Source organism: Falco rusticolus, chromosome 8, assembly GCF_015220075.1.
Source record: "Falco rusticolus isolate bFalRus1 chromosome 8, bFalRus1.pri, whole genome shotgun sequence".
NCBI classification, from domain to species: domain Eukaryota; kingdom Metazoa; phylum Chordata; class Aves; order Falconiformes; family Falconidae; genus Falco; species Falco rusticolus.
The window spans coordinates 21,537,296-21,557,431 of NC_051194.1; the positions used below are offsets into that span (position 1 = coordinate 21,537,296).

A 20,136-nucleotide genomic window follows, 5' to 3' on the forward strand; every position below is an offset into this window, starting at 1 on the left:
CTGTCTTTCCATTGCTGTGTGGCCACGTAATCAGTGGGATCCACTGGTGAGGCAGAACTGTGTTCAGTGCTTCTGTGCCCATGTCTTTCCAGCTGGCAGTGGCTGAGCTGGGAGCATCATGCAGTTGTTGAAACCTGACCCGGAGCAGAGTGGGCACAAGTCTGGCAATGAATGTGCTGTTGGCATCTGTGATGTGCTCACCAATTCCAGTTGCTTCACCACGTGGCTGCTAACTTAAGTTAGTTGGTCAAGGCAACAAGAACTTTACTTGGGCATTAAACACGGGCAACAAGGTATGGCTGGTTCAGTGTTTTCCTGGATTTGCCAGAAGATCAGTATGGGTCTTGGTGAGTGTGCTGACCGCTATATTTTGGTTTACTGGGTCTGAAAATGATGTAATATGAACCTAGTGTTTGGGAAAATACTTCAACATCATCAGAGTAGGAGCAAAGTGCACACTTTTTTGTTAGTTATATGGGGAATTAGAAAACCGCTTTCTGTTTAACATACAGAAAGCAGGAAGTTAGGACATTACAGAGTGGCAGCCTGCTGTTGGTAGATGACTGATACAATCATACAGTCTCTGCTTGCTTCCACCACTGCTAGAATTTACAGAAAATAGTAGGTGGTAATTTTCTACAGATGCTTCAGTGGTAAGTATTACCAGAAATAAACATAAAATGTAGATTTAAAGGCTGTGAGAAATCTCATTTCTTTAGGAAACCTTCCTTTAGGTTCTCCTCTTAACATGCCAGAACTGAATTCATCTGAGGTGCTGTTAGGGGAGCGAGACCCATGTTGAAAATTTATGTTAAGCCACCTGAGACCTTACAGAACAGTGCACACTCAGTCTTCCTTGTTGCCACCTTGTCTTGTGGTAGCACCTGTGTGATGTGCCAGAATTAGTACTTTTCTGGTAAAGTTACTGCTTATGGCCCAAGACTGGCAAAAAAACCTGCTACAGTCCAGAACTTCTCAGTTCCTCTGAATGGGAACTCCAGTAAAGAAGCTAAAACAAAGTCCACTCTCTCCTTCCCTGAACCCTCTTTACCTTGTTTGAGGTGCTACTTGTACGACATGCTGATTAAAGCAGGTTCTTGGCATACTGTTAAAAAAAAAAAAGAAAGAAAAAAAGGACACATTTCTGTGCCATGATTCTGATTTCTTTCTTCTTTTGGGCTTTTAAAGCTGTCCACATTTCCATCAAAACCTGCCTTTGGGGGCAAGTGATGTAAGATCTTAAGGAAACAGAGGATCCATTTGAGCTTCTGGGACCAGATGATTCCATGTGAGCTGAAGTTGAGTTAGACACTGTGATGAATGTGAGATGATAAATTTGACATACTAGCAGGTGAATGGGCTCACGTGTGTGTTAGAATGTATGATGTACTGAAACTGGGAAGAAACATAATCACTACTGAATCTGCATTTTTTGGTGAGGATTGTTGGATGTTACCTCTTACGCTTAGATATTTTGACCTCTGGAACGATCTCTCTTGATATTCAAAGTGTGTGTTGACACCAGTTGTATGTGGTATGAGGGACTTAACTGTGGGTTTTATCAGAGTAATTTCTTTTTAAGGTGTTGTAAATGGTGATAATTATGAGCAGTAGCTAGAAACTACACTTCAGTATTTTCTTTATACTTAATATGAACTTTATCCAGTTAGGGAGGGTAGAGCAACTGATGCTCTTGTGAGAATGTTTCTTTTCTTGAAATAGAAGGGAAGGGAATGATTGCTCAAGTGTGGGTATCTTACTTATGCCTTTACTGCAGTGTACTTGGAACAACTTTGGCCTTGGTTATTCATGTTGGTTCTAAGATTTATTCATGGCTTTCAACATCTGTGTGCAAGTTGTAAAAACATACAGACATGGTTTTCAGAGCATGTAATCTCAGATTCCTCATGGCAAAAATCACAGGAGTGGTAAAAGATCCTGCTCTTTCACAGGTAATAGTCTCTCCTTTCCCTATCCTTCCAGTAATCTCTTGTTCAGGAATGTCCTTAAATAGTGACTTCCAGGGCCGCTGTTCTTAGTATTACTGTAAAGCCTGTGCCTCCAATGAATCTGTCCGATCTATTTTTAAATTTGGCTTTTTGGCCTTTGCATGGTAGCTTATGTTGTATGGAAGTACTTCCTTCTGGTTTGCTTATGAACATGCTCTTAATTTTAGTGGTAAGTTGTAACTTTGTATTGGGAGTGTCACCATCTCCATATGGTTAATGGCTGTAGAATGTTCTCAGTAAAAAATAATCTGCAGTGGCTCCCATATTCTCTTTTCAAACTTACTCTGCAACAGTGATTAGTCCATGAAAAGATGAGGTATGTTATAGAACATCTGTGGTTACTTGTGTTCCTGAAAATGTGCCATTGACCTGCAGCGAGCACAGAATGTCAGACACTGGGTTTCAGTTCAGGTAGTGTCAGATCAGTAATCAATAACGTGCTAGTGAGACTGTAATAACATGAGAAATTGTGATCACTTGTGTGCAGGAAGGATGAATTCGAGCAAATGTGGAGAATGGTCTTGAGGATGCTTTCAGTATCTTGGGACAGGACTCTAGATCTGTGGTGTGACTTCTTGCCTTCAGAAATCCTGGGTATGAATGCTTTAACAGGTAAACTTTAAAAATGAAGAGAATAGTCAAGTGTAGGTTCTGCTTGTCTAGTTAACCTCGGTGTTCTACTGCCTTAGTGATTTGAAATAATTGAGATTGCCAGTTTAGTTTCAGATAGTCATGTTACTTTGGGGTTTTTTTTTAATGTGGATTGTGGGGGGGTTTTTGTTTGTTTTATTTTTGGACCGGACTTCTTATTTCCTCCTTCTTTTCCCAGCAGTATTGCTGTTCACCAGCTCCTTCATGAGACCCTTCTGAGTGGAGGGGAACTGCTGTCGTGCTGCTCCTTGTAAGCAAAATCTGTAGGTTTTTTAGCCTGGCTCAGGGGTTGCTTTTCTAAATCCTGTGGATTTCTCTCAAGTACTCCTTCACTTTGCTTACCACAGTGTTCAGCTTTGGTTGCAGTGGTCCTAGATGAGGCCTGAGAACTGAGTTGTGAAGACTTAAATCCTGGGGTTTTTTTCCTTAGGCAGTACTTTTATGTATACTGCAAGCTAGTGTAAACCAGCACCGCCACCAGAAATAGCCAGTGTAGACATCTGTGTAGTTACTCTGTGAGCTGTCCCAGAGAAGCAGATGTATAGAAAAAATACAGCTTTCTGTATGTGTTTGGTAGTAAATTGATGCCCCAGTACAACTGCACAGTGACTATCCTCCACTGTCCCACCTGCTGCAACTGCAAAGTCAACGGGAATTAACATCCCCCTTTAAACCACCAACGCATTCAGTTTACATTAATGTGTGAGGCGTGAGCTGTGGTGTTTGAGCCTTGTTGTTTATATCCTCACTGTATTAACAGAGGTGGCCAGAAGGGTTATAGCCTCAACAGTTTGGATGGAAGGAGGAGTGTGGCTGGTAGCCTCTTCAAGTATGGTGGAGTCAAGAGTCTGTGGCTCTGTGTTTCTCTGCTCTGATTGCTCTGCAGTGTGCTGGACAGGCTTCAAAAACCAGATGGATGTGGTGTGGGAAAATCTAGTTGTGATTTTCCATTTTATTATCAGTAGTTTATTATAAATGGTTTTTCATAGCCTTTTGACAATGCTGAAGTGCTCCGGAGGTGGGATGGTGTAGCCAGGTAGAAAGTGTGCTTGGATCTTGCAAAGTATTTCAAGCAGTTCATTTCAACCTTCATAGCCTGTGCTTAGTTTCGCTTGGCCAAATAAACTTCTGCACCCCATTGTAGGTGTCTGCCTTGGTGACAGGATAGGGACTTTTCATCATTTCCAGGAACACTGAGCTTGAATACTGTAAGCCAGTGTTTACCAGCACCGCAGCAGTGGTGCAGGGTAATCTAACTGTGTGCCCGGCCTGTGTTGGCCTAAATGGTTTTCAGGGTGGAGAAATTTGGTAAGTATTGGTTCTTACATTAATGAGAAACAAATTGGATGCTCTCAAATTGGGGAAATACATTGTCTGAAGACAATGTTTGAAACTTTCAAAGTATGATTTCAGTATTTATTCTGTAATAATTACAAGCTGGGTTGTGGAGACATGGTCTAAATCTGTCTTGCAGAGATATGCACATACCAAATAGCAGATCTTGTGAGGCATAAGATGTGTTATTTTCAGATGTTTATATCTAATGTGATTCTGCTTAACAGCTAAAGAATTGAAAAGTTACTGATTCATCACTGGTGAAGGTAGCTAACCTATAAACCAGTAACCATTGCTTTTTGTAGCCTGTGAAACAGATTTCTTTCTTTTTTTTTCCTCTTTTTTTTTTTTACCCTAGGTGTGGGTGCTATTCATCAGTGCATTTATTTACACTATTTGCACATTTGTATATGCAAATATAAGCTCTGCCTACACTACAGAGGCAACTGCAGTGATGTTTGCATATGTAAAATAAGCTGTGCTGAACTATATGTAGTAAGACTGGTGTGGAATAGAACTACACAGCTGTACTATAATTTTGTATCAGCCATGTGATACACCTTATGGTGCTGTTCTGTATTGGCCTTCAGCTTTAGTCTTGCAGCAAAGAAACTGTTACAGAAGTTCCTTCAGTCTAAGCATTTCTACTGTGTAATGTTAGTGTAGAGGGGGGCATTGATTTCAAGTATACTTAAAATACTTGAAATTCTGTTTCATAATTTTTGTGTCTAGCTAGAGCTGTGCGGTTTAAAATGTTAAAATACTGGGAATTTAAGCTAGTAATCTTTCACAACTTTTTCCTCCTCTTAAAAAATAAAAGGCATTTTAGAACTAAGTGTACTTCATTTTGGATGGAGTAGGGTGGGAAAGGGGTAGTAACTTCAGATTTTAAATTGGAAAATCCTTCACATTCAGAAAAGAGTAAATAAAGCCTGTGGAATAATACCCGTTTCCCAGACTTTTGGTTTTGGGCTCAATCCCTGGATTTACCTTTATTCCCCTGAGATTATTTTATTTATTTTTATTCTTCAAAGGTATGAGTTGGGAATTTGGGACAGGTAATGAAGCTGCCAGTTGAAAAATAGTTTTCTTACTGCTGTATTATAGTTAATTAAATGTTCAGATCTTATGCAAATGTTAGCAGTTACTTTTAAGTAGCTGATTTTCTGGCATGTTTGCATATCGTTTTTAACTAATAGTGCATGTGGCTGAAATCTAAAATAGTGTCTTTGCATTTCTTTTGTGTGACTTTCTTACTAACCTGACTGATGAATGAACATACACTGAAGGAATTGGTAAATTGTCCACTGCCGATGGTAAAGCCTTCGCAGATCCTGAGGTTCTCCGAAGACTGACATCCTCTGTCAGCTGTGCACTGGATGAAGCTGCTGCTGCATTGACACGGATGAGAGCAGAGAACAATCACAATGCAGGACAAGTGGACAAGTATGTATTGATCACTCCCCACCTCCAGTTTCCCAACTATATGTATTTTTAATTTCAAATTAAGTAAACTTTATAGTTAGCACTTGGTAATGTAGCTGCTCCACTACTTGCAGAAGCAAAGTTAGTGAATCTGAAGGTGTAATCTGTCCCATCAGATAGCTTCGAAGTGTAAGAGAAAAGTACAAAAAAAGTGATACTGTCTAACCTGCTGCTCTTTCTGTGTATTAAACAATTGATTTCTTTTTCAAAAATGGACTAAATTCTTAGCTGTGGAAGAGTTGGTGATAGTAAATAAAACTATATTATCTGATAACTTTTTTTTGTAACATAATTAATGAGGATGGCATTTAACTCCCATGATGACAAACTGAGGATTTATCCTGTGTCATCAAAAGCTTTCTACATTAGTAATTTGAAGGCATCTTTAGGGATCCTGAAATATTTTCTACTCTGACAAGTGATGCAAATACTTTGTAAACTGTTGGGATGGTGTGACTGCTGCATATACTGTTGAACTTCACATTTAGGATCAAAAATGGAAAGTCTTAAGTTTTCTTTAATATGGATGTCCTCTTGGAATTCAGACTGGGATTGGCAAAACAAAGTGCTTACAATAAGGGCAATAGTCTTGAGTCATTGCTGAAAATATAAATACAAATATAGTTTCATTTCCTAACTGAAGCTGAATAAATTACTTGTGGATCAAAACATGAGGAGGCAAAAATACACTGGGGAAGCATGTTTGAATGTAAAAAGGAAGTATGCAAGCGATGGAAGCAGGCCAGGTGGCCCATGGGGAGTATAGAAACAATGTCAGGCATATAGGGGCATGATTAGGAAAGCCAAAGCCCACCTGGATTTGAATCTAGCAAAGGGCGTGAAAAGAAATAAGATATACGAGCGTGAGTATATCGGCTGCAAAAAGAAGATGAGGGAAGATGTGGGCCAGCTTTAGAATATGGCAGGGTACCTACTGATGGGGACACCGAAGGGGGTTTGCCTTGGGCTTTACTGGTGAGATTTGCTTTCAGGAATCCCAAGCCCCTGAGATGAGTGGGAAGGTTGGTATCAGATTAGGGAGCATTTAAACAGGTTGGACATAGTCTAGTGAACAAGTTCCTGGGACTTGATAGTATGTACCTGTGTGTACTGAAGGAGCTGGCTGATGTCACTGTGAGACTAGTCTCAATTTATTTGAAAGGTCGTAGGGAATGAGGGAGGTTCCTGAGGACTGGAAGAAAGCAAATGTCACCCTTGTCCTCAAGAAGGGCAAGAAAGAGGATCCAAGGGACTTGCAGGCAGGTTGTCCTCACCTCAGTCCCTGAAAAGGTGATGGAGCAAATCCTCCTGGAAGCCATTTCCTAACATAATAAGTACAAAATGATGATGGGAAGTAGTCAGCATGGTTTTACAAAGGGGAGATCAAGCCTGAGCTGATAGCTATCTACAAAGAGATGGCTATGTTGGTAGATGATGGATGCTGTTTATCTTTACGTTAGCAAGTCTTTTCACACTATATCCCACAACATCCTGTGGGACAAGCTGATGAAGTACAGGCTAGTTAAGTGGACAGTGAGGTGGATTGAAAACTGAACTGCTAGTCTAGTTAACTGCTAGTTGTTAGTATCAGAAAGTCTGTCCAGGTAAAGGCAAGTTGCTAGTGGTGTACTCCAGGGGACGATATTGGGGCTAGTACTGTTTGATGTCTTCATCAGTGACTAATGTAATGGTACGGAGTGCATCCTCAGCAAGTTTGCAGATGATACAAAACTGAAAGGAGTGCTTGATGGAGCAGATAGCTGTGCTGCCATGTAGATGGACCTTGACAAGCTGCAGAAAAGGAGCCAGCAGGAATCTCATGAAATGCAAGAAAGGGAAATACAAAGTCTTGTGCCTGGAGAGAAGTATCTCTGCATTTGTACAGATGGGGAGAGCTGAATGGCTGGAAATCAACTTTGGAGAAAAAGGCCTGAGTTTTGTGGTGGACAAGTGGAACAGGAGCTAGCAATGCACCCTTGGAGCAAAAGTGAACAGCATTCTGTGCTTCATTTGGAAGAACATCCTTATGACATTCTTGTCAATTTACAAAATGCCTTGGATGCATCACAAACAGAACCTGAGCAGAGAGCAAACTGGGAGACCTCTCAAGGTGCCTGGTCGACTAGAATCAAGTTTGTTTTAATAACTCTTTCCCAGAGCATATTTGGTTTTGCAGCAGTTCTGTATTATATGAGGTGGTTTACGGTCATCTGAGAATGACGGATCTGTTTCAGGATTTGTCTCCGAGGTCATGGTGTTAGGTGGCTCCCATTTGTAAAGGCTAGGCTAAGGCTATGTGTGTGCAAAAGTGCATTGAATCCCCACCCTCTCCTCCCCGCTGAACACGGGGACCTGAGCTCTAAGTGCCTCATTATGTGTGAGTTCCATCAGGGCTGTTTGCTTGTGCCATGAGCACACATCTGTCCCTTATCTTCTTCCCAGGAGAAGGTGGCAGGTTTGGTAGTGTCCTGCAGCCTTTTAGTGGAATCCCATTGCTTCAGTATATGGACTTGACTATGTAGCCAAATAATAAACTTTACCAAAATATCAGTTATTTTGCTTAAAATACGTAGTGATTACAATGCAAATGTAAGTGATCAGATGCTGGATACTCTCTTCGGGTCAGGTCTCGGCTTTTATCTGGCAGCTGCTAGCACAGATTATTTCACTTTGGGGTATATGGCAACTGAGGTCCTTTTAAAACAGGGACTTAACATAGTTTAACCATTACAGTCTTTGACCAATTGAAAATTACAACTGGTCTGCTTTCCTGAGGGAACTTTGTGTGCTCAAATGGATATCTTCTTCAACATGAGTGAATTTGAGTGAACTACTATTCTTTACAGAAGAAAAGTAGAAGTTTGAGGTTTTTAATGAATCTGAGTATACTAGGTTTTTTTTAAGAGACAAGTTTCCATAGCTTGCCAATAAAATACACTGACAGGAATGCATCACATACAATCCACTACTGTTTGTAACAGTGCTGCTCTTCCTTTCCCCCTCCTGCCAGGGCATTAACTGTGGCTTGGTTCCCAGTGACTGAGGGATGATGGTTCCTTGCATATATTTTCTAAATAAAATTGTCACCAGTTGGAGAAGTGTAACAGAGTTGGTACTGAGCATGACTTGCTGTTGTTTGCACTTGTGTTTAGCAGTGCTTTGACAGTTGTCTTTGCTTAAACTTTTTTTTTTTTGTAACAGAAAAAGATTTAAAGGACAGGTGACTTGATTTGAAATAAGTTGAAGCTCAGCTCACAGTTTTCAAGATTTGTTTAGTGTACTTTCCTAGGTCTCAGGGGAGGTAGCTATTCTCTCTGCTTTAGAGGTTAATGATGGTTAAAGTAGTGATTGTAGACTTCTGAACTTTCAGATGCCAAGCACTTGGGGTTTGTCTTGTCTTTTCCTTCTGACTCTTAGCTTGTAATTACTATGTGTAGCTTTTTTTTTTTTTAAGGATGAGTTAGTAGTGTTCTGTGTAGAATTTGTGCTACTGCTATTTTAAAAAAGTGCAGTTCATTTGGCTTATTTCATCCATCTGAAAGCTTCTGTAATATGCTTTTAACAGTGCATGAATGGGAAAGTAGTAAACTTCTGTAAGGCTCCTCTCCTTTCTTCCTGTAAGATGTCATTAGGTAAGGATTTTTAAGAAAAAAAACCTTTGAGCTAGTGCAGAGTAGGAGATAGTCCCACTAAAGGAGAGACAATGGTTAGATATTTTTCTTGTTAAGTATTCAATATCAGTGGTCTCTGTGATACTAGTCTGTTCACTTTTTGGCTTTATCTCCACTAGAAATTTACCTTGGTACCTATAGTCAGTAGCTTGTTGTGGTCATTACCCTCTGTGTGTCTGGCATTCCACTGAAGTGTAAATAGTACCAGTGAGATGTATTCTGTATCTTGCAACCACCACAGATTACCTAGATTTGAGCACTCTTCTCTGAATCTAAGCTATATGAGAACTTATGTGAGTTAACAACTGGTAAGGACAAGAGCTAATTTAGGTATAAGCAAGGCCTATCTCACTTTCTCCTGTGGAAATAATGGGTGTGTGTATATATGTATTTTTTCTTAAAAAATCTGTAAGGTATATTTTCTAGTAAGGCATAGTACTAATGTCATGAGTCTTCATTTAAAGACTTCCTTGCATAGGAAAGTTACACATCTACTGCAGATTTATTTTGAGCTTATTCTGTGATAACTGATTTTCCAGTCGCAGTTTGGCAGAAGCATGCTCAGATGGGGATGTAAATGCTGTCCGGAAACTGTTGGATGAAGGAAGAAGTGTAAATGAACATACTGAAGAAGGGGAGAGTCTCCTTTGCTTGGCCTGTTCAGCAGGATATTATGAATTGGCACAAGTAAGTAATACACAATCAAAACTAAACCTTTGTGAAATGCTGTCTAAAGGGTGGCTTTGATAGGTAAACATTTTAGCTATTTTGATTGTAATTTTTTTTATAATCTAAACAGATTATCGGTTAATACACTTTACATTTGTCTTTTAAATGGTAAATGCATCATATATGCCTTTAGGTTTAAGTGACTTGTCTGAGGAATGCATCTTGTTTTATGATGTATCTACTTTTCTGGCACTGTTCTAGATGCAGTCGAGTTGTTCTGCCAAGCAGATGTTGCAAGAGGGTCCAAAATAGCAGAAAACGCTACAAATGCTTACCTTCTAAAAATTCATGTCTCAGTCACTCAAGATTCTTTAAATCACATCTATATCAACAGTGCATTAATTTCTGTGAATTTTTGGCTTTTATACTTGTGTAGCTAAGGGCAGATTTTGTGCTTCTTTGAAGATGTTTAGATGACGGTTCTCAGAAGGTGGCCAGCTTCATGTTTTGATGCTAGGTGTGAGTACAGGGAAAAAACTGTTTACCTGTAAGCTTGACCCTATGTGTGCTGTGGTCATTAATGCAAGTTTACAGTTTCTCTGCTGTCATTCTTGTTAGTGAAGTACCTTGTGACTTTTGAAAAAGTCCAGTATTGCACTGTAACTTAAGGTTGACTTAAGCAGATGTGAACAAACACAGAAAAAACAGGATTTCCTGAAGCAGAGCACAGTGCAGATAGTAGTTACGGACAGTCCTGGGGAGTGCCATTGTGCTTCACCATTGAGGGTATTACTGCAAGGGAATGCTGTGGCTGGCTGGGGAATCGTGCTCACAAGCCCCACTGAACTAAAAGCAAAATGTTGGCGTTACAGTTTATTCATAAAGTGATTTTTTTTTTTCTCTAGGTGCTACTAGCAATGCATGCAAATGTTGAAGATCGAGGGAATAAAGGAGACATAACTCCCTTAATGGCAGCTGCCAGCGGAGGCTATGTAGATATTGTTAAACTTCTCCTTGTTCATTGTGCAGATGTCAACGCACAGTCTTCAACAGGTAACTGGGAAGCAGAAACACAAAGGATTAATAAGACTGGCACATAAGATGTGCAGCTGTTCAGAATATCTGTGGTTTTGTCTAATAGTTTCATTCACAAGAGAAGGTGACAGGAATTATTAAGAATAGGCCAGATACACAGCAGATGTGTTTAGTGTCTTACCTGGCTGTTTTAAAATTTTTTTTTAATATAAACTGTGATGGAAAGCAGAGTTCCTGTGAGAACCACCATGGTGTTAAATGATCAGAAAAATACACAGAAATTTGTTTTTTCTCATCTGTAATCCAAAATTACACAGTAAGAAGACCATGGGACACATCTGGTCAAGACCAGTTATTTCAGTCTATAGCTTTTTACCAAAGAGGAGGTGCAATTCTTTGAACCTTGAATGTTGTCTACATTGCTGATGCTTGACGACACCTTAACTAACCTTGCTGACAGTATTAACCTGCAGCTGGATTCTGTTAATATTAAGATAGAATTTAAACTTTGTTTAAATTTTTAAAAAGTGCAGTCTGAACTATGGAATGAAATGTTCTTTTTATCTTGATGATTAGCCATATTAGGCAGAACTTACCTTAAAATTGACTGTAGCTTCTAAAACATAAGCCATATGTGATTGTCTGTCACTTACAGTACCAGTTTTAAATTAAAATTTATTTTCATCTAGCCAGTAGAAGTTTTTCAAGGGATTACAGGATAAAAACCCAAACGTGACAACCCTGCACCCTCCCCACCCCCAAACTCTACAGTGAGCATGAAAATTACTCACTGATCTTTCTGTGTGTGTATTTGATCTCTCTGTATGCTGAAGTAGGAAATGTAATAATCAAAGAAAAAAAATCCTAATTTTTAATACTGGCTTAGCTTTAAAAGTGACATCATAGTTGTGATTTTGGAATTTTATACCCAGCCTGAAATTATTGACTGTGAGGTAAAAGGCTGCTGTTAGTGATGCATTGGTTTTGTTCAGAGCTGTTAAAACTATTCCTTTCCTGTATTAGGAGTGGGTGATGGAAAGGGCTTTCGTGTAAACTACTTCTTCTCTGCAGGGAACACAGCTCTCACTTACGCTTGTGCTGGGGGCTTTGTTGACATTGTGAAGGTGCTATTGAAAGCTGGTGCTAATATAGAAGACCACAATGAGAATGGGCATACTCCTTTAATGGAAGCAGCCAGTGCAGGTCATGTTGAGGTTGCAAGAGTATTGCTGGAATATGGTGCAGGAATCAACACTCACTCCAACGAGTTCAAAGAAAGTGCACTTACACTTGCATGCTATAAAGGTATGTCTCTTGCCTTCTTCTGTATTTTTGTTTAAACTTATTTGCTAGGATTTATGTAACTAAAGCTTCTAGCCATACTTTGAATATTTTCTTAAGTGTTTTGGAATACTGGATTTTGGTTTTAAACTTGATGTCAGGAAATGCTCATCTGTGATGTAGTGGTGTTAAGCCTGTCTACTTGTGTCCAGATGTGGTGGACATGTATTAGGCATGCTGCAGATGAAAACTTGTGACTGGCTGCATCCAGACTTGTGCTTTGACAAGCTGCCGCTCTCCTCTTCCCCCAGTACTGCATTCCATATTTCATTCAGATTCCCCGTACCAACTGTGTGCAAGTTCTGAAAACCTCTCTGTTAGTTCTTAGGAAAATAGGAAGTTAGAACAAATGTTCCTGGATACCTGATGGGGTGAAAATACTAGTATTATGGATACTTTTCCTTCAGTGTAATTTTGGAGGATGTCTATGAATTGTTAATGTATTATGAACTGTTAGGGACTTTTGACTTAAATTCTTCTGTTTAGAGTTTCTATATAAAGTAACTTAGTGCGATGGTAATCCAGTGTGCTTCCAAGTCTTTGTTTCTTTAAAAAATCTCCATAAAATTTCCAACAATTGCCTTTCTCCTAAGAGAAGCTTTAAGGATGTGGATTATTGTTACGGTAATTCCAGGTTTTGCCTCTGTGGTTAGAATTGGGAGGATACATAGTATGTATAACCCATCTGAAAACTGGTGTCTGGATTTGTAATGGATTTTCTGCAGGATATAGTAGTTCGTTACATGGAAATTTCAGCATTAGTACTCTTGGATATATGTTGCAGGGGCATTCTTGATTCTTGTGACCTTCAAGTGATGTAGTGTAAGATCTCCATTGACTAGAGATTTCCTGTATTAGCTTTAGCAAGATGGTTGAGCTGCCTTGTTTTCCTAACAGTTTATGTAAAACTAAGTCTTGTCTTGGAGGAGGGTGCTCATTGAGAGAATAATGTATAAGGACAAATTCTAAAATGACAGAAGCCATAACAGAGTTGAAAACAAGTATTGGTAAAGTTCACTAGAAGCTTTTAAAAATTGTGTCAGATACCATAATATGACATAATGCGTGTATCTTAGTTCTCAGAAATATGTCTGTGAATACTGTGATAAAAGCATAAAGTTAAGTTCAGATCTACATGGTCTTATTCTAAAAGATAAATTCCCCCCCCCCAATTGTGTATACTGCCTTGGAACACTTAGGTAGGTCGTTATACAGTTGAATAAGGAACAAACACTGTCTTTTATAGCTCGAAGTCACAAGGAAAAGTTCCAGTTGTGTAAACTTGAATTATTCGAGAGGTCTGTCTTCATCTCATAGTTGGGCAGTATCTTTGGGAAAGACTTCTCTGTCTGTTCTGCATTGGTATTTTTTTAGAGTCCTTTAAAAAAAGCAGGTTTGTGAATTATAACTTGTAAAAATTATAATAGAAAACTATGAAAATTAAGTGATTTTAAGTGTGCTCTCTGCACTACTAAGTTTATGATATTAAATGCTTGCTTATTTTGATCTGTTTCATTTAAAGGCCATTTAGATATGGTTCGTTTTTTGCTTGAAGCTGGAGCTGATCAAGAGCATAAAACAGATGAGATGCACACAGCGCTAATGGAGGCCTGCATGGTAAATAGCCTTTATTTGTACCCTCCCTTTTCAATGAGAGAAGAATGAAAGAGATGGTAAATTAAAGTGAGCCTTTGTTAACAAGCTGTTTTGGGTCTGCAAGAGGATGTGTTTTAGTTTTTATGGTAAGAAAGCCTTTACTATAGCTACCACAGGTGGCCAGCTTCTCAGTCTGATTGGTCACAGGGGAAAATTACTCTGATTTTTGGGAGTGTGATGTATTGTTTTAAATGCTCCCTATGTGAAGTGTTAGGGGTAACTAATCTGTAGTGTGATAAGTAGTAGGTTGAGCCCAAGTCACTGTTTCTTTTGCAGTGGAATAGTTATTTTTCCACCTTTGTCTTTAGAGAAGGCCTCTTGGATCACCATGGTGTGAGCCTTCCAGAAGTGCACTGAGCTAGATGACTAATGCATTGCACTTGTCCTTTCACCACTGCAGGAAGTATTTTGCATGTAGAGATAGTTTGTTCTCTTCTGAGTTTCTGTAAATAGTCTGTTAGGTTTTTTCTTTTGAAATTAAGATGGTAAGTCAAAAGTAGTTTAGTTCTTAGTTCCTGGGCAACTCATAATTTCAAAGCAGCCACTGAGGTAAAACTTGCCTTTCTAAGAGCTTCATCTTAATAAAGAGTGTGCTGCTGTGTCAAAGCATGTCCGTAACCAGTTTTGTCCAGACTTTAGGTGACCTTTGATCTGTTCTTCAAGCTAGGAAACTTCTTTGAAGAAAGATAGGAAGCACAGCAAAGAGAGGAAAACTTAATTTGCTTCCAGTAGCCTATACTCTTTAAGATAGGCTGCAATGTTCCTCCAGTCTTCTGAGAGCTGGAGGATCAAGTGTTCTTTTATTGCAGTTGTGAGGTGATGATGCAAGTGACCAAGGTCAGATTGTAGTGTCTCAAGCTGTGATGAAGTCTTCCAATAGTGGGATGGTAATGGTGTCCTTGAATAGTCTTCCCAGAGCCTAGTGAGAAGGATGTAGTTGCAGTGGGTGTATGCTGTCTCCTAAAGGAGATTGCCACATGACTACAAACTAAATGTTTTAATTGGCCCACTGTTCTGTTTAGGCTTAGTTTTAGGTGGCTGTGAAGTGTCTTGCTTGGAGAAGATAAAGTTGTGTGGGTTGCTTGCACATTTTTAGCTCTTGAATGTTTCAGACTAGTTTGCATTATAGAGTGTGTATTGACCTTTAAAAGCAACAGGGAGGAAACTGATCCTTTGAAGTCTGGGTCAAAGGATGGAATTTGTTCCTTGTTATCTTTTGGCTGCACCCTTGCAGAAGGGAACCATTCCTGCAAATTATTGTGACCTTTCCCAGTCTTGACTGTTTTCCAACTAATGAATGCTGCAGATACCAGAAGCTGAGATGTCTGGTCTCTGATCCCCAATTGTACTGTAAGTGCCTCTGAGTTTTAGTATGTTTTGGTCAAGACAGTGCCACACGTAGGATAATGCCTTTAGATCAGGTTGTGATTGGCTTTTACCCAGCTTCTCTGAGAACAACACCCTGTTTTTAATTTACAAGCTTGATTGCTGTCAATATCAGGTTGCTTACTACCTGCTTTGTGGTCAACTTAAGACAAGTGTTGACAGGAGTTGCATGTTTGATAGCCCTCTTGCCCCCTTTTCTATAGCTCTGTGTTAGTTAAATTACTGGCTGACAATTCTGGCTAGGTCAGGACAGGAAACTGGTAGTTCACTTGAGGTTGCTGTTCTTAGTATCTAAGAAGTTCTTTAATTTTGGGAATTAGTGGAATTCTTAGCTTTATAACTCACCTCTAAGTATCAGTGCCCTGTCCTGGACAGCTCTGGCTTGAACCTTGGGCATAGACAGAGGTCTTCTAATGTCTTCCCCCCTCCTTTAGTATTCCCCAACTATATTTGGATTTCCTTCCAAGGATACAACATAAAAACGTCTGCTATTTGCCACTGATATTTTTATGTCTTCCTCAGGAAGAAGTATTCTTTAGTTCTCTTAGCAAAATCTGTCAGCATGCCTTGGGGCTAGTTTAAAGAATAAATCCAGCTTAACTCTCAGATCTCAGGAGAATCACTGTGTCATGACACAGGGCTCTAAATCATCAAAGCTGGCTGACAGATTACTCCTTCTGGAAGAATTCCATATTTCTTTGGGTGTCAAATGGAGTGACCATGGTGGTGTACCTAATACCCACGCACCTGCAGTATGCAAGGCAGCGAGTGGTTTTCTCTCTCCTGGTTGATACAAAGAGCATGCTTTGATTCATGTCTTTTACTTGGAGTTTTCTTTCCATCCTGAAGTTATCCTATTAATTATGTATGCTGAAGAAAGGTCTAGTATGAAGTGGCCTCTGATTAGATCCTCAGACCTTCTATGTCTCACTGAGCACTCTGCATGGCTGGAACCTCCCCCTTCATTAGGTGTGGTTTGTAATGTTACAATTTTACAAGATATCTTCTCTAAACTGTTACACAAGTTTGGGTCCCAGTTTTTTAAGTTATGCAGGATAGAGAAACCATTGAATGTTTCTTCTTTCCTAATGCCTGAAATTCTTTAAGTTTTCCCCTTTTCAGAGGTATTGTGGCTCCCTACAAACCACACCTTAGGTGAAACACGGATTTTTGGTACTTGGTCTATTGAAGTAACTTTGAGGAGTTTAGTAAAAGTTTATTGAGAAGCTGACAGCTGCGTTTACATGCTTTGGTTGGTAAGGGCTCAACCAGACTGCTCTGGCAGTCCTAATTCTTTTCCCTCTATGGCAAAGATCACTTTACTCTGAGGCACTTCTCAGTATCCTTTAAGATGTATTCAAGTCTTCTCTCCTGGGAAGACTTCAGTTTCTCCTGAAACCACTTCAGTTTCTCTGCAGGTACCTTTCCCAGGATCTAGAAACTGCCAGTTGGAGCTTTTTTTTTTTTTTGTCTGTAGAAGCTGTGAATCAACTACAAAGAAAAAGATCTTTTTTTCTGATGCTTGTTTTGAGGTTTAGTCACGGAATGGGTTTATTACTTAAGGTATTTGATCACTATCTCTGTTACTTTTGTGGCCCAGGTATTGTGATGGATATTTAAGAAGGTCTTACAACTCTTTCCCTACTGGCCCAAGAAAGAAAAAAAACCCAAACCAAAACCCCCAAAACCCCTCAATATCTGTCTATCTTTTTTTCCCTCATGCATTTAAACCTAATTTAGATGTAGGTGGAAACCTAAATGTCAGATTAATCCAAGTATTACCGTAACTGTAGTAAATCATCATAAGTGAAAAGACCCTGTCTTTTTAGGATCATTTGCAGGCCTAGTATGATAGTGGTTGCAACTACAACAACTAATTTTCTGATTTTTTTTTTTTTCTGATTTTTGTATTCACCTTTGTTTTGTAGGATGGACATGTGGAAGTGGCACGCTTGCTTTTAGACAGTGGTGCTCAAGTGAATATGCCTGCAGATTCATTTGAGTCTCCACTCACTCTGGCTGCTTGTGGTGGACACGTGGAGTTAGCAGCCCTTCTGATTGAAAGGGGAGCGAATCTGGAGGAAGTTAATGATGAAGGTTACACTCCTCTAATGGAAGCTGCCCGGGAGGGCCATGAAGAGATGGTAGCCTTACTACTGGCACAAGGTGAGATCACTGTTGTTTCTTGAGCATTCATTGTGAAGAATGCAGTGTTGACCATTTGCCATTAAGTGTTCTGTGCAAATACCTATGATGTAGTGTGTGGCTGTCACTGCTCATTGCTGTAACTACAGAGCAAATCTAGAACACCCAGACTGTGGAGGTGATGAGCATTCATCTTCCTACCCTGTGTCTGGTCAGTTAAAGTAATAGCTATTTTGTTTCCTAGGGGCAAATATAAATGCACAGACAGAAGAAACACAGGAAACAGCTCTTACTCTGGCGTGTTGTGGAGGGTTTTCTGAAGTAGCCGACTTCCTTATTAAGGCAGGAGCTGATATAGAACTTGGTTGCTCAACACCTTTGATGGAAGCTGCTCAAGAGGGTCATCTTGAATTGGTGAAATACTTGCTGGCAGCAGGTAGGTGTGTAGTGCAAATGATCTAGCCCACAGATGATAAAGACTGTGGGCTTGATGGTGGCAGTGTTGGAACAAGAAACTATTCTCAGATCTTAGCAAGCAGAAAAAAACGTGTTACACCTTAGTATTCTTTGATGCTGATATAGGAAAGTGCCTCATGGAACACTGGATTCTGTTGCATATATAGTAGACATCAGCATTCATTAGGAACATTGTTTCCAGCTAACTGCATTTAGGACAGAATACTAATACAGATAATGTTTGGGGTTTTTTTTTATATATGCTACTCCTGCTTTGGCTGAGCCTGATTATCTGCAGTCAGTCTCCTAGAATAACCGGTACTTTAGGAATGGTGCCCTGGGAAATAGTGTGCAAGACAGATTCTGGAATTTGATGAATTTCTGCGGTGAATGAATTTTACTACTACATTATACAGTTTTAAAAAGTCATGCTGAGTTGGGGAGAAATGACACTTCAATATTTATCTGTTAGTTCAAAGCTGGTAGAGACTGAAGTGTAGTAATACTGCTTAAAATAATAAAGAAAAAGAGCTGCATTTTGGAAATCTTCCTTGTTATGGGTGGTGATTTAATTCTGTGCACTTCTAAGAATAAGCATAAAATTGTCTAGATTTTTAATTCTAGAAAGTAGTACTCCCTGCTCATCAGGGGACAGTAACAACTTTGTCTCTGTGCAGTGATACAACATGTGACACCCATCACCAGCTCACTTGGAATGCTGCTTGCACTTCACTTCTGATTAAAGTAGAAAGTTAATTGAGGAGCCTTGTTTTGGCATGAGGGAGTCTAGATTCAATCTCACACCTTGAAAATAAGAAAATGGCTAATCGCATTGGCTTTTTTTTTTAACTAATGCATTACATGGCAAGAATCATGCATAGTTTTCATGTAGCTGGCATATATGAAGCTAGTCATTTCAACAAAATGGTTTTAAAGGAAATGATTTTAAAGAGCAAGGAAGAAATTAAATTTATAGAAGTGTAAGATGTAGTATTAATACTAGTTCAGTAACACACATTTTGTCTGGTTTTCCTTGGCATGTAGCTCCTTGTCAAACTGATAGCCTAGACAGCTGTCTGGATTCACTTTTATTTGTTGTAACAACTGCCGTCTTCATTGCTGTAGAGGGAACCTAGAAATAAGTGAGCATATAGTTTTAAGTGCTTAGATTGCCAGTCAAGCTTTTTCAAAGCCTTGGCTTATTCCCCTCTCTTCAATGTATTTTTACAATGAGAGTGATTTTTACCATGAGAGCAATGCCCAGGGGCCTGTGGAAGCTGTTGGTCAGTAGGATATAGCTGGTGTCACAGATAGTGCCATTTTTGTGTTTATCTGATATGAAATACTCGATAAGGAGATATCCAATAAGAAAAACCTGATGTGTTTCTAGGAGCTAATGTGCATGCCACCACAGCAACAGGAGATACAGCTTTGACCTATGCCTGTGAAAATGGACATACCGATGTTGCAGACGTATTGCTTCAAGCTGGTGCTGATTTGGTAAGAGTTCTGCTGCATATTGTGGGGAAAGTACTTTGGTTGCAAACTGTACACCAAAGCTTATATGCTTATAGATCAAGAAGACTGTTTTAGCAGTTTTGTATATGGGTGTGAAAAGTCATGACAGAAACTTTTCAAAACACCTGCGTATTCCGATTGGTCTAAAAAATAAAAATTCTTATTGGGTAATCTTCCATCCATTAAGTGAAAAGTTTTATCTACAGGTGGTGTTTGTGACAGTTGATTTTCTTCATTTTGGTATAATCCATAAGTTTAATTGTTTAGCAGGATGTATTTTTGCATTGCCTTTATTGATCAAGCTACTTTATTATTCCCAGACTCTTGTGGATTAGAGTTTACCTGCTCGACTGCTCGGAATTTAAGATGTTTTAGTATTAGGAGCTACTACTTCTCTGTTTTTGTGTTAGTTTCTGAACACTCTGAGTCTTAACTTCTTAAAACTGCAGCACAAAGCCCCCCCCCAAGTAAGCAGTGCCTTTTACATGACCAGCATATTACCTCTTTCCTTTGTTCCAGAACTCTCTTTCTTCTTGTAATTCTTGGATTTAGCATACTGCTTTCAGTGTGTTTTTTTTCTGTAATGCATTTAATCATAACTAAGTTTACATAATTGTCTTTACTTTTTTCTCATTATGTAGACAGGGACCTAAAACTGCCTCTTCATCAGCTACAGGGTTATAATGTGTGTTTGACTTAAGCAGTAAAAACAAATTGATATGTTAAGCTTTCTAAAGGAGTTCAGAAGCCTTATGTCTAATGAGGCATAAGCAGGGAAG

General features: G+C 39.4%; 1 protein-coding gene across 22 annotated transcripts in view; it reads left to right on the plus strand.

The window, feature by feature from the left end:
• LOC119152012 (ankyrin repeat and KH domain-containing protein 1) overlaps window positions 1–20,136 on the plus strand; it is a 117,101-nt gene that overhangs the window by 36,684 nt on the left and 60,281 nt on the right. For 21 of the 22 annotated variants that reach the window (XR_005105645.1, XR_005105644.1, XM_037396545.1 and 18 more), the window contains exons 3-10: window positions 5,285–5,441; window positions 9,691–9,838; window positions 10,726–10,873; window positions 11,927–12,160; window positions 13,719–13,813; window positions 17,167–17,404; window positions 17,628–17,819; window positions 19,230–19,339. Coding sequence is in view for 20 of the 22 variants with exons in the window: in XM_037396545.1 (XP_037252442.1) it covers window positions 5,285–5,441; window positions 9,691–9,838; window positions 10,726–10,873; window positions 11,927–12,160; window positions 13,719–13,813; window positions 17,167–17,404; window positions 17,628–17,819; window positions 19,230–19,339 (1,322 nt within the window). In the remaining 2 variants the exon portion in view is untranslated. The remainder of the gene's footprint in view (window positions 1–5,284; window positions 5,442–9,690; window positions 9,839–10,725; window positions 10,874–11,926; window positions 12,161–13,718; window positions 13,814–17,166; window positions 17,405–17,627; window positions 17,820–19,229; window positions 19,340–20,136) is intronic. The other variant, XM_037396565.1, reaches the window with a different exon arrangement.